Consider the following 13,366-nt stretch of genomic DNA (forward strand, 5'->3'; position numbering starts at 1 on the left):
AGGTTGGGACCTCACATGAGGGCTCCCCTAGTTCCCTCCATTCTAGCCCTCGCCACCCCCGCCTATGTTTTCCCCATTACAGTCCTCATAAGTTTGGGACTTGGGCAAATTGAAAAGTTGGTGACTTTAGAAAGGACCCCACCCCTCATGGGGCAGGGGAAACAGAATATGCCAGCCCCCTACCTCTGCAGGAGGAAGTTACCCCAGATGAACAGCAGATTATTAAATGAGTTGTAGGACATGCCCTTGGGCACCATCGGGAAGCTGGTGTAAGACTCTGTCCCTAGGATCATCAGGAACTTCAGGCCTCGAGCTGGCGGGGGCAGAGGCAGAGTAGACACAGTAGTGAGGCAGGATCCCTCCTGGCTCCCACTCACCTTTGAGGCCCCCTCTACCTTCCCCTCCTACCATCAGGAATGAATTCCGGGATGGTGTAGAGAATGGACAGGTAATCATTGACTGCAGGTGAAGAGAACACAGCAAAATCTCCTGAGGCTTTGAGCTTTCAAAAACCTGAAACTAGGCAAGTCACCAGCTTCCCAATTCCTCCCAAAAATCCTGCAATAGGTTCCCCTTCGGGCCTCTTGCCCTTACTGTTTCTTTACATGAATTCTAAAAAGGCACCACCTCTGAGAAGATACATCCAGTTAGGGCACAGGACTTGCCTCCTGTAGCTCCTTGACTGGGGAGTGCAGGGCACAGCCTATTCAACTGCACATGGCACCCTATTCTCAGTTCAGGTAAAATAAAACCAAATCTCCTTACTGTGAGCCACAGGCCCTTCCTTATCTGGCTTCTGCTCCAGTGTTCATGGTCCTCCTTTCTCTTTCCTGCTCCGTTCTAGTCACACTGACTTCCTCTCAGTTCCTCCAACCCACCAAGCCTGTTCGCCACCACCCCCCCTTACCTAGGAGTGACACGAGCAACATTTCCCTCCCATTGTCGGCTGTGCGCTCAAGCCCCCCACCCATAGTACCCCAATTACCCAGGTTGTAGCCGACCATCTGGAAATACTTCCTGGCAGCAGTGTCTTCAATCTCCACCAGCAGCAGTAGGTTGTAGTTAAGCTCAGTGTATACAGCCCAGGTTATGGAGCAGATGACAACTGGGAGGGAAGGGGAGGTCCAGAGCAGCCCCGAGCCCAGCCCTCTCCATCACCTCCTCCCTCTCTGAGATTGCCACCCCATCTCATCCCTGTAACTCTTCACCTCTCCCCATGACACTGCCCGTCCTTTTCCTTCCTTGTGACCTCTCCCACCCTTTCCTGCTCTCCCATGCCCTAGATCCCCACACCCACCCACGGTAGACCCATTTGGGACATGGGTACCTTGTATCCTTTCGCACACGGACTGCTGCCTGGGCAGCATCTGGAAGGAAACAAGGCCATCTGCGGAGCAGGACAGTTCCATGTTCAGGCCTTTCCCATTCTCAGCCCAACAGGCATCCCACCACAGTAGAATGCCGGTGCCCCCACCCACTTCCTCAGGCCTATGGATTTCAGGGGACAGGTCTTACCCCCTGACCTTTCAGTCACTCACACCTGGCCTATCAGAGTATGTCTGTCTCTGGTCACAGTAATTGGTTTAGGTCCAGGCACGTGACTAAGAATCGGCCAATCAGAGTGCACCCTTAGGGCTAATGAGGAAGAGGCTGCTCTCATTCTCCTGGGTGACTCACGCTGGGTGGGAGAAGATCCTGAGTTCCTGGGAGCCCTCCTTAACCCCCAAAGAGGAGCATCTACCTGAAGATGAAGCTAAATCACAGGGCTCATAATAGTAATCCCTTTCCTAGCACTCACCATGTCCCTAGCACTATTTTAAGACTTTTACGGATGCCAACATATTTAATCTTTATATCAACACAGTGAAGCAAGTACTAGTAGTATTATTGGTCCAATTTTTCTGATTAAATGAGGCCAAAAAGAGAGGATAAGTCACCTGTCCATACCACAGGTGACTTGGGTTGGGAGTGTTGAAGCAGTTTCTCTCTAGACCTGTGCCATAATTACTATGCTATACTATCTTGCCAAGAGACAGAGTCTTGACAATATACCCTAAGAGCCCCTGGATCCAGCCATGCCTGAAGTTGGCACTTTGTCTTTTCACTTATAAGTCCACAAATTCTTTATGCCTAAATAATTTTTGAATTGAACTTATGCCTATTGAAACCAAACAAATAATATAAGATACATAATACACCCCAGGCACTATCCCTACAAATGTCTAAGTCCTAGGACCAACCTCCAGCCTGGGACTTTGTTTGTTTATTTTTGTTTATTCTCACCAGAGGATATTTTTTCATTGATTTTTAGAGAGTGGAAGCGAGGGAAAGAGAGACAAAGAAACATCGCTGTAAGAGATACACATCAATTGGTTGGCTCCCACACACGCCCATACTGGGGACCGAGGTGTATGCCCTTGACTGGGAATCTAACTGGAGACCCCTCAGTCCTCGGGCTCACACTCTATCCACTGAGCCAAACTGGCTAGGCCATGGGACTCCTTCTGAAGGCACGTAGTGAAGGGTTAGAGCCCAAGATCAGAATTCTTAGAGGTGAGAGGGAATGGAGGAGTTTCTTGGGCTGCCAGAGGCCCCCACCCTTACCTGTAATAGTCCCAAAGTGGACATAACCTTCATGCTTCCCAGTGGTGAGGGCCATGATGTACTCGGAGCCATTTCCATGAAAATGCACAGGGCACAGCTTCTTGATGCACTCGTTGGGCAGTACACGAACCCAGCTCTCTGCAGTGGCCAGCATGGGACCTCAGGCCCAGGTATTTGGACTTGGGCCCTACATCCACATTTCCCTGGCCTTAATGAACCTGTTATCATCCTCTCTCCCTGGAGCAGCTGCTCAGTGTGTTGACTGAGGGACCTTTAGCATAGAGTTCCAGCTGCCTTTGAGAAAATCCTCCTGACTCACATTCTGTCCCTGAGGTTCCGATTTGGCTTGACCCCACCCTTCCATTCCCCTGGCCAGAGCCATTGGTTCTAAGCTGGGCTTATGACCAAGCGGGACAAATCAGAGACAGTCTGAACCTGCAACCACTAACAAAGAGATGCTCTTTCCTGGGGCCCCTGAGGGTATAAAAGTCTGCAGTTGCTGGGAATCACCATGGCCATCACAAGAAGAGCCTGTTTAACAGCTACAGTGAGTCCCAACTATGCCTGAAACCAACATGTTCCTGGTTTGTTTTGTATTTTAGCTATCTAAGCTGAGAAAACACCCCCTTTTTTTGGCTTGAGCCCATTTTAATTTGGTTCCTCCCACTGGCCAAGTGTCCCAAGTAAGAAAGGAAGAAAAATGAGCTGTTAAGAACACGCATTAACTAATGAAATATAGGTGACGCCAAGTTCCTGTGACCCTGTAAGTCCAAGTGACCCTAAGTCCAAATGACATCTCTCATTTGAATTGGGGGGTAAACCTAGAAGAACTAAGAGTGTTCCCATTTAAAACAGGGGTAGAGGGTGTCCAGCCCTTGGGCCTCTGAAATCATTTGATCTGGCCCTGCAACAGCATTAGGGGTGAGTTAATTGAATGTTTGACCAAATATAGCAGGCTAATTTTTTAAATACTGGCATATATTTTAAAATATATTTTTATTGATTTCAGAGAGGAAGGGAGAGGGAGAAAGAGAGACATCAATGATGAGAGAGGATCATTGATTAGCTGCCTCCTGCACACCCCCTACTGGGGATCAAGCCTGCAACCCAGGCATGTGCCCTTGACTGGAATTGAACCCGAGACCCTTCAGTCCGCAGGCTGACGCTCTATCCACTGAGCCAAACTAGCTAGAGCAGCAAGCTAATTTTGAAGTTGATAATTTAGTATGGCATGAAAATCCTATCTAATAAAAGGGAAACATGGTAATTAGCCATACCTCCACTACCCTTCCCACTGGCTAATCAGGGTGATATGCAAATTAACTGCCAGCCAAGATGGCGGCCGGCAGCCAGGCAGCTTGAAGTGAACATGAGGCTTGCTTGCTCCAGTGATAGAGGAAGCCAATGTTCCCCGCCTGCCGCTGCTGGCCTCGGAGCTTGCAGTTTGAAACATTGTTACAAATATAGAAGCTAAACAAAACCCCAGAAACCTGCTTTCAGCCAGCCGGGATCTCAGAGCTGGAGTTGAAACAGTGTTTCGATTATAGAACCCAAACAAACCAGATACCTGCTTTCAGCAGCCGAGGCCTCAGAGCTGGAGCCAAGCCTCAGAGCTAAAGCTGGCCCAGAATTAAAAAAAAAAAAAAGAAAAAAAGGAGTGGTTGTGAGCTTCAGTCACCTGCCAGCCTGAAAACAGCCCTCAGCCCCTCATCCAGACTGGCCAGGCACCCCAGTGGGAACCCCCACCCTGAAGGGGGTGTGCCCAGCTGCAAACAGCCATCATCCCCTCACCCAGGCTGGCCAGGCACCCAAGCGGGACCCCCACCCTGATCCAGGACACCCTTCAAGGCCCCCACCCATGCACCAGGCCTCTATCCTATATAGTAAAAGGGTAATATGCCTCCCAGCACCGGGATCAGCAGAGCTGAGAGGCCTCACGGCACTGGGATCAGCATGACAGGGGGCAGCGCCCAAACTCCCTGATCACCCTGCGGCTCTGTGTGTGACAGGCTGCGGCGCCCCAACCCCCTGATCGGCCCTGCTCTGTGTGTGACAGGGTGCGGCGCCCCAACCCCCCCCCACACACACACACACACAGGCCCTGCTCTGTGTGTGATGGGGTAGAGCCATAACCTCCCCATCGGCCCTGCCCTGAGTGTTAGAGTGGCAGCGCCCCAACCCCCTGATCCGCCCTGCTGTGTGTGTGCCGGGGGTGGTGCCCCAACTCCCCAATCGGCCCTACTCTGTGAGTGACATGGGGGAGCTCCTCAACCCTCTGATTGGCCCTGCTCTGTGCGTGTCAGGGGGGAGCTCCCCAACCCCCCTGATGGGCCCTGCTCTGTGCGTGACAGGGTACAGAGCCCCAACCCCCCGAAGGGCCCTGCACTGTGAGTGACAGGGGGCAGCACCCCAACCCCCTGATTGGCCCTGCTCTGTGCATGACAGGGGGTGGCGCCGCAACATCCCCATCGACCCTGCCTTGAGTGTGACAGGGGGCGGTGCCCCAATCCCCCAATCGGCCCTACCCTGAGCGTGACTGAAGGTGGCATCGCAACCTCCTGATCCGCCCTGCTCTGTGCATGACAGGGGGTGGCGCCCCAACTCCCCAATCAGCCCTGCTCTGAGCCCAACCAGGGGCTGCACCTAGGGATTGGGCCTGCCCTCTGCCACCCGGGAGCAGGCCTAAGCCAGCAGGTCGTTATCTCCCGAGGGGTCCCAGACTGCGAGAGGGCACAGGCCGGGCTGAGGGACCCCTCTGTCCCCCCCTCTCCGAGTGCACAAATTTTTGTGCACCAGGCCTCTAGTGATGTTATAAATATCCAAATGGCCCTTGGCAGAAAAAGTCCCCCCCCCCCCCCCCCGATTTAAAGGATGAGGCTGAATCAAGTCTTTCCTTTTTCTCTCTTCATGACTTTGCCCATCTCTGTTTCTCTCTCTCTCTCTCTCTCTTTCTCTCCCCTCCCTTCCCTCACTCTCAACCTCCCCCAGCTGACTCTCACTTTCTGGGAAGGTCTGGATGAAGGCCCCACCCCAGCATAGATACAGTGGGAAAATGCCCTCCCGGATGGGCAGGGTGATTCAGGACCTTGGAGAGTCCTCCAACACTCCCTCCTCCCCCACTGGCAATCCCAGCCCCAGGTGCCACAGTGGATGGGTTCATTAAGGCAGCCCCTGGGGCTCCAACAGGCAGTTCCCTTGTCCAGACCCCTAGGCACATGGCCCAGCCACAACCTCCTCACCGCTGCCATGGTTGCTCTCGTGGAGTATGGTATAGTTGCCTGTAAAATAGTAGACGAGCTGGTTCTGCCGAATAAAAAGGGTGCTCTCTGTGGCGATGGCATCGTAGATGGTGGCGGTGAAGTTACCCTGGGGGCAGTAGAAGGAGCCTACCCAGCAACTGTCAATGCTCAACTGCAGAGGAGTACAGCCAGTGGTGAGCAGGGGGCCTTTGCCTCGGCCCCCACATCCTGCCTTGAGGGGAGGGTCCTGCTCTGACAACTGTTCCAGATGAACACATGCAGCTGCCTGCTCATTCTGCAGCAGAACCTTAGTGGCCAAACTTCTTCAACATGAACAAGGGAAGGAGGTGACCAGGCAGGAGCCTGGAGCTTTGTGTGTTCCCTAAATTTGAACAGCACACAGAATATTCAATGGCCCCTGAGTGTTGTACCCACGCAGACCCAAAAGATCCAATGCTTGGCCCAAGGCACATACTTAATAATCCTATTCTAACTTGGAACACAATTGACTGTCAGGCTGACACTATCCGAACTTACTGACTGATCACTAACCCCGGCAATATCCCCAACAGTGGGAAAGCGCCAGCAATGCAGGGTTCTTGCATATAAGATTGAATCTAAATTTAATCAAGCTTTTAGACTGGCAATATGTTGTGTTATAGACTAATTGTGTTCCCACCCCTAATTTATATGTTCAATCCTTAACCTCTCATGTGACTGTACTGTTTTTGGAAATAGGACCTTTAAGGAGATAATTAAGGTACAATGAGGTCATAAGGTGGGGCCCTAATCCTATTAGACTGGTGTTCTTATAAGAAGAGGAAGGCACACCAGGGAACTCTCTCCACTCATGCACACAGAGAAAAGACCAGGTGAGGACCCTTTCTGCAAACCATGGTGAGAGGTCTCACCAGAAACTAAATCTGCTGGCACCTTGATCTTGGACTTCTAGCCTCCAGAACTGTGAGAACATAACTTCTGTTGTTTAAGCCACCTAGTCTGTGAGACCTTATTATGGCAGCCTGAGCCAATAAATACACAGGGTCAGAGGAACAAGTGAATTGATTCTATGAAGAAGCAAGCAGCCAAATTCTATAGGATAAAAAGGCCTGGTTTATTAAATTGCCTGAAAAAAGGGGGCTGGTAGCAGACAGGGTTGGGGAGCAGACTTATAGGTGAGAAGGGCTTTAAGAGACTTAACAACCAAGCAGTGTATTGGTCCTGATTCAAACAAAGAAACTTTAAAAGACATTTTTAGATAATTGGGGAAAATTGACTATATTTCCCAGCCTCCCTTGCAGTTGTGTTAGATAGGAAAGGGTCTCAAGATCTGGTTCTTGCTATTCTTGCTAAATGTTAAAATGTAGCACAGTATTTTGCAGACTAGCTGTATACAGGATGAGCTTGACAAGAACCTAACCAGATAAGTGTAGCCAACTGCTAAGAAGAAATCGACATATAATTGACCAAATCATGTATATAAGCAATGGCTAAAGCCTCCCTTCAGGGAGACAGAGCTTTGGATTCGTATCCTTTACGTGATGCAAGTAAATAAAACTACCTTGCTACAACCACGTCTTGTTCTTCAATAGAACATGTCAAGCAGAAAACCCCTTGAGTTAGTTAACAGTTAGGCACAGCCAACTGACTAATTCCTCACTAAAGTAATGTAAGTGGAAGTGAAATTTGCTTAAAAGAAAAATGCTTGCTCTCGGCTTCTGCTCTTTCCCTTTCCCATTGGCTGGAATATGGACACGAGCAGGACCCATTTTTCATCATACAAATGAGATCAGCACCTGGGGCCTAGGGGATGGTGAAAAGGAACTATTTAAGTCAGGGGTCCTCAAACTACGGCCCGCAGGCCACATGCAAATACAAATATTGTATTTGTTCCCATTTTGTTTTTTTACTTCAAAATAAGATATGTGCAGTGTGCATAGGAATTTGTTCATAGTTTTTTTTAAAACTATAGTCTGGCCCTCCAACGGTCTGAGGGACAGTGAACTGGCCCCGTTTAAAAAGTTTGAGGACCCCAGATTTAAGCTATTCCCTTTCTGTCAGGGTCTCTTTGTAACAGCATCTAAACCTGACCAACACATTGATGAATCCCAGGGGCAGTCTGGGAATAGTGAGGAAGAAGGAAAGAAGAGGAGACAGCAACATGGGAGAAATCCCCATGATTAGAGAATGAGAATAAATGGGCATTTATTTTGGAGTGACAGAAATTTTTTAGAACTGGATAGAGATGGTGGTTGCACAATATGAATGTACTAAATGCCATTAAATTGTTCACTTTGAAGTGGTTAATTTTATGATTTCACCATGATAAAAATTTTAAAATCCTCCTATATAATAAAGGGGTAATATGCAAATTGACCATCACTCCAACACACAAGATAGCCACCCCATGTGGACACAAGATGGCCAGCAGGGGAGGGCAGTTAGGGGGTACCCAGGCCTGCAGGGGAGGGCAGTTAGGGAGGACCAAGCCCTACAGGGAAGGGCAGTTAGAGGGGACCAGGTCTGCAGAGGAGGGCAGTTAGGTGTGACAGGGCTGGCAGGGGAGGGAAGTTGGGGGTGACTGGGCTTGCAGTGGGAGGGCAGTTAGGGGTGACCAGGCTGGCAAGGGAGGGCAGTTAGGGGTGACAAGACCTGCAGAGGAGAACAGTTAGGGGTGACCAGGCCAGCAGGGGAGGTAAGTTAGGGGCAATCAGGCCAACAGGGGAGCAGTTAGGCATCAATCAGGCTGGCAGGGGAGTGGTTAGGGGGTTATCAGGCTGGCAGGCAGGCGAGCAGTTGGGAGCCAGCAGTCCTGGATTGTGAGAGGGGTCCCAGATTGGAGAGGGTTCAGGCTGGGCTGAGGGACACAACCCCTCACTCCATGCATGAATTTCGTGCACCAGGCCTCTAGTATATAATAAAAGCCTAATATGCAAATCGACCAAATGGCGAAACGACTGGTGGCTATGACATGCACTGACCACCATAGGGCAGATGCTCAATGCAGGAGCTGCCCCCTGGTGGTCAGTGTACTCCCACAGGGGAAGCACTGCTCAGTCAGAAGCTGCGCTCATGGCTGGCGAGTGCAGCAGTGGTGGCAGTAGCGCTAAGGAGCAGAGAGCAGGCAGGTGGTAAGGAGTAAGGATCCTGGGGAGCGGGCCTAAGCCAGCAGTTGGAGTTGGACATGGGAGACACCCCCTCATGCACTGGGGCCCTAGTACAATTATAAGGGTGTCTGAAGTTAAAATTGAACTCTTCATTCCTGTGAGGTAAACCTCCTTCTTTGCCCTCCAAATCTCTTCAGCAGAATCCCTATCAACTACATATCCCCTGTGCGTGTCTTTGGAGCAGGAGTGAGAAAACAGCAATGTCTGGAAAGACTTGGCCCAGATGGGAGAAAGCTGACACAGGACAGGGAGGTGGTCTATAAATTGAACAAATTCAGTAAAGCAGGAATTTAGAGCCAGAATGTAAATCTACATGGGCTTCTCAGACATCAAGGGTGGGGCTTTCAGCTTGATGGAAAGAGGTTGAGACAACCTTTTGGGGTTGCTATGGAGCACAGTTGGTATCTTGGCCACTATTAACAACCAGCATCTTCTCCCCTCAACTTGTGGTAAAGCTACCCTGATTTCACTCTGGGGAACCATTCTTTCTCTGCCTCTTGTCTCAGCTGCTTTCCTCATAAAGATGGATATCATGACCTGTGCTAAGCCAGCTGGCATATTCCATCATTTTGGGACACATGACTCAAACTGGACCAATCAGGATCAAGGAGATACATTTCAGGATTTTTGAAAGGCTATTTAGGAAAGTGATGCTCCTGTTCCCCACCCTGGGAGTTGGATTTTGAGCCACGTTGAGGACAGAGCTAATCCAGAAGAAATGGAGCAGAAGTCCTCATTTGAAGTCCTGTGTCAAGCCAGGCCTGAAGCCTCCTCTGTGCTGGCTTTGCAGTTAGGTGCACCTACTAAATCCATTCCTCTGCTTAAACCAAACTGGGTTGGAACTCTGCCTACAGCAGTACCAGCTCAAATGTGTTTCTCATTCACACCAAAAGAACCTTGCTTCAGACACTCTTTCCCCATTCTGGGAATAATATAGGCACCCAAAGCTGAATCAAAAACCCTTGGGGCCAGATGTATATTGTGGTTCAGAATTTTCAGTGTTTAGAAGATAGTATGGCACATATATAGCATTCATATGTAAACCACTGGGGCCTGGGGTAGCACTCCATAAGCAAACATCTTAAAATTTCTGCAGGGCATAATCTGAATATTAAGACTACATGGGATGCAAAAAGACTAAGTAGCCTTTGTTAGCTCAGGTCAGAGTTTCTTGACAATTGAATTTAGAGCCCTAAATTTGTGAAAATACCATTTTCAAAGCTTTTAGGTTTTCAGAATTACAAATGGTGGACCTACAAATAATAATAGCTCATTGGTGTCCAGCTAATATTAACTGAAATCATCCTCAGACTGATTCTATAAGGTAAATATAATTCCCATTTTACAGAAGGGAAATCTGAGGCCAGGGTGGGTGAGGTGACTTGCCCAAGGTCACACGCCTAGGAGGTAGCAGAACCAGGATTTGAACCTAGGTTGTCTGGCTGCAGAGTCATATGTCCTTCCTTCATGCTATCTGCCTCTAATGGGGATGGTAATGTCTTTGGGGACCCCCTCCATAGCCCAAAGCTGCAACCCACTTGAGGGGCTGAGGGCCAGTACCCTTCCAGAGGCCCCAGCCCACTGCCTCCCTTGCACCTCTCACCTCCACAAGAAAAAAGTCCGTAAAGCTGGTGTCAGTCAGCAGAACTGACTTCTCCTCAGGAATTCCACCCAGGATGAGCACAGGTGTCTGGCCCATAGTATACCACAGGGGCCTCGATGGGGCATTCACAAAGTACCGGGGTATCAGATTGAAGAGCTGCGGGCGGAAGGGGCAGGAAGGCTGTTCAACATCCCCCACCCTCCTATGGCTTCATCGCACTTAGGATAAATGCCAAAGTCTTCTCCCTAACCAAAGGCCCCACACAATTTCCCCCCACCCCCCTGCCAACACACACCTCACTGACCTCATCCCCCTTACTCTCCCCCTAGCTCACTCTTTCCCAGATACATGGGCCTCCTGCTTCTCAGACTGCCCAGCACATTCCCACTTCAGAGCCTGTGCTGGCTGTTCCCTCTGTATACAATGCTCTTCCCCTAGGGTCCACATGATTCCCTCCTCTTCTCCTTCAAGGCTTTATTCAAATGTCATCCTTCTCAATTCTGCCTTTCTTTCTTTCTTTCTTTCTTTCTTTCTTTCTTTCTTTCTTTCTTTCTTTCTTTCTTTCTTTTTCATTAATCTTCACCAGAGGACATTTTTCCATTGATTTTTAGAGAGAGTGGAAGGGAAGGAGGGAAGAGGGAGGGAGAAAGGGAGAGAGGGAGAGAAGGAGGGAGAGAGAGAGAGAGAGAGAGAGAGAGAGAGAGAGAGAGAGAAATATCAATGTGTAAGAGAGACATCAATTGGAATTGGTTGCCTCCTGCACATGCCCTGACCAGGGCAGGGATAGAACCTGCAACCCAGGTACATGCCCTCGACCAGGAATCAAACCCAAGACCCTTTGGTGTACAGGCTGACACTCTACCACTGAGCCACACTGGTCAGGGCTCAATTCTACCTTTCTTGACCATTCCATCAAACACTGCAGTCCCCTCCTGCACAGACCCTATCCACTGCACTCTGTCTGAATTCTATCCAGAGCACTTTCCATCTTTTCACCTACCATAGAATTTACTTGATTTCATGTTTACTGGTTTGCTATATGTCTCTCCCACTAGAATGTCAGCTCTAAGAGGTCAGGGACTTGGGTCTGTGTGTCCACTGTTTTGTTCGCAATGGGGATGCCTTGTGCTCAGTAAGTGCCTGCTGAATGACTGAATAAATGGACTCTGATTAAGAATATGCGTGCAGGAATCAGGCAGACACAGCTTCAGGTCTTGTTCCATAGGTACATGCTGAGAGACTGCACAAATGGTCCCATCCCTTTCAAGCCTCAGTTTTACCCTCTCTAAAATGGGTGTGTAAAAGTACCTTCCCTCACAGGGTCAGTGTTGAAGATGTAATGTGATTGTGCTTTAGTAGAACACTTCCCCTGGGGCCTGGCACAAAGTAAGTGCTCTAAGTCAGCAGTCGCCAACTGGTGGTCCGTGGGCCACTGGTGGTCCGAAAGGTTGGCAACCGCTGCTCTGAGTGGAGCGTGCCACTTGTGGGGGGAGTAATCAGAGCCCCGGCCCACTGTCTGTAACCCACATCTTCTGTGCCCACTGTCCAGGCCCCCTTACCTCATTTCCCACAGTGAACTGGAGTCTGTTGTCTTGCTGTCTCTTCAAGAAGCCATTGATGTTCACCAGAAACCTGGCAGCGGTGTGAAGCAGGCACAGGCAAGGGTTTGGGTTCAGGGACTCCTGCCACAGCTCACAGCCACCTCCCCAGCCTACTCCCTCCCATTGGTTTCCTCCTGGTTTCTTTGGGAATGTGGAGATAAGGAAGTCCCTCCCAGAATCCACCCCCTACCCTGGGTGTGGGGAAGGGCACCTTTTATTGGGGATGAAGGGCCCGAGGCCATTGCTGCTGACATCCACACGCATGACCACACTGCCATTCTTGACGGGCATGGGTGTGTACCAGCTCAAATTACACATCTCCTCTGCACTGCACTGCTCTGCTGGTAAGCAGGGGGCACTGAGGCAACTGGGATCTCCCTGCAACTTCCCATGTCCTGCTCTACACCATGAACCTCACTGGGGCCTCTGTGTAGCCCCATCTAGGCCATGCAACCTGTTGAAGCCTCCCCTCACCCCCCTCCTCCAGGTCACAGATGTCACTGAGGGCCCCCAACAAACCCCACATTTCCACCAGGTCATGGACTCCTCTGATGCCCCCAACCTCCCCTTCCAAGTCATGAACCCTCTGAGGCCCCCAGAAATCCCCCACCCCTCTAGGCACCCCACAGGCCCACCTTTGCTGCGGAAAGGGGCTGCCTCCATCTGGATCTGCAGCTGTTCTAACTTCCAGCGATTGAAGTTAACTGGGGACTGGAAGATGACCAGCACCACAGGCTTCAGCCCCGTCAGGTGGCCCTTGCGGACCAGAGCCTCGGAGGACTGAGGGAGAGATGGCCCCACAGGTGTGTCTTTAAGATAAACTCTGGGCCCCCTGCCTTGACCCCACCTTTGATAACCTGTTTTCCTGGGCTGGGTAGGAAGAACAGAATCTCCACCAGGGGAAGGTCAGAAAACATGGTCTAGGTTTGGAGGTGGGATGGAGGACAGACCAAGCTAGGAAAGGGGTAGAGGGGCTAGAAACTGTGGAGGCAGTCAGGAGGTCTTCCTGGATGAGGTGAGTCCAGGGCCACGGTATTCAGATAGAATTTGAATGTAGGGAATACATAGAGAAGGGCAGCATGGGATAAGCAAAATCGTGATGGCGGGAATGATCCTGGCACCCAGAACTACTAATCCCAGGCCCACTCTTGA

The 13,366-nt window shown here is 50.3% G+C and overlaps 1 protein-coding gene across 1 annotated transcript in view; it reads right to left on the reverse strand.

Annotated features, from left to right (window-relative positions):
* The window catches only part of CATSPERG (cation channel sperm associated auxiliary subunit gamma), a 38,560-nt gene that overhangs the window by 19,385 nt on the left and 5,809 nt on the right, over window positions 1-13,366 (reverse strand). The window contains exons 3-12 of the mRNA XM_036346097.1: window positions 12,850-12,994; window positions 12,426-12,552; window positions 12,173-12,245; window positions 10,614-10,769; window positions 5,844-6,015; window positions 2,605-2,742; window positions 1,328-1,387; window positions 986-1,105; window positions 409-459; window positions 184-313 (exon numbers count right to left, since the gene is read on the reverse strand). Coding sequence (XP_036201990.1) covers window positions 184-313; window positions 409-459; window positions 986-1,105; window positions 1,328-1,387; window positions 2,605-2,742; window positions 5,844-6,015; window positions 10,614-10,769; window positions 12,173-12,245; window positions 12,426-12,552; window positions 12,850-12,994 — 1,172 coding nt within the window. The remainder of the gene's footprint in view (window positions 1-183; window positions 314-408; window positions 460-985; window positions 1,106-1,327; window positions 1,388-2,604; window positions 2,743-5,843; window positions 6,016-10,613; window positions 10,770-12,172; window positions 12,246-12,425; window positions 12,553-12,849; window positions 12,995-13,366) is intronic.

The sequence above is a fragment of the Myotis myotis genome, unplaced genomic scaffold (assembly GCF_014108235.1).
Source record: "Myotis myotis isolate mMyoMyo1 unplaced genomic scaffold, mMyoMyo1.p scaffold_m19_p_19, whole genome shotgun sequence".
NCBI lineage: Eukaryota > Metazoa > Chordata > Mammalia > Chiroptera > Vespertilionidae > Myotis > Myotis myotis.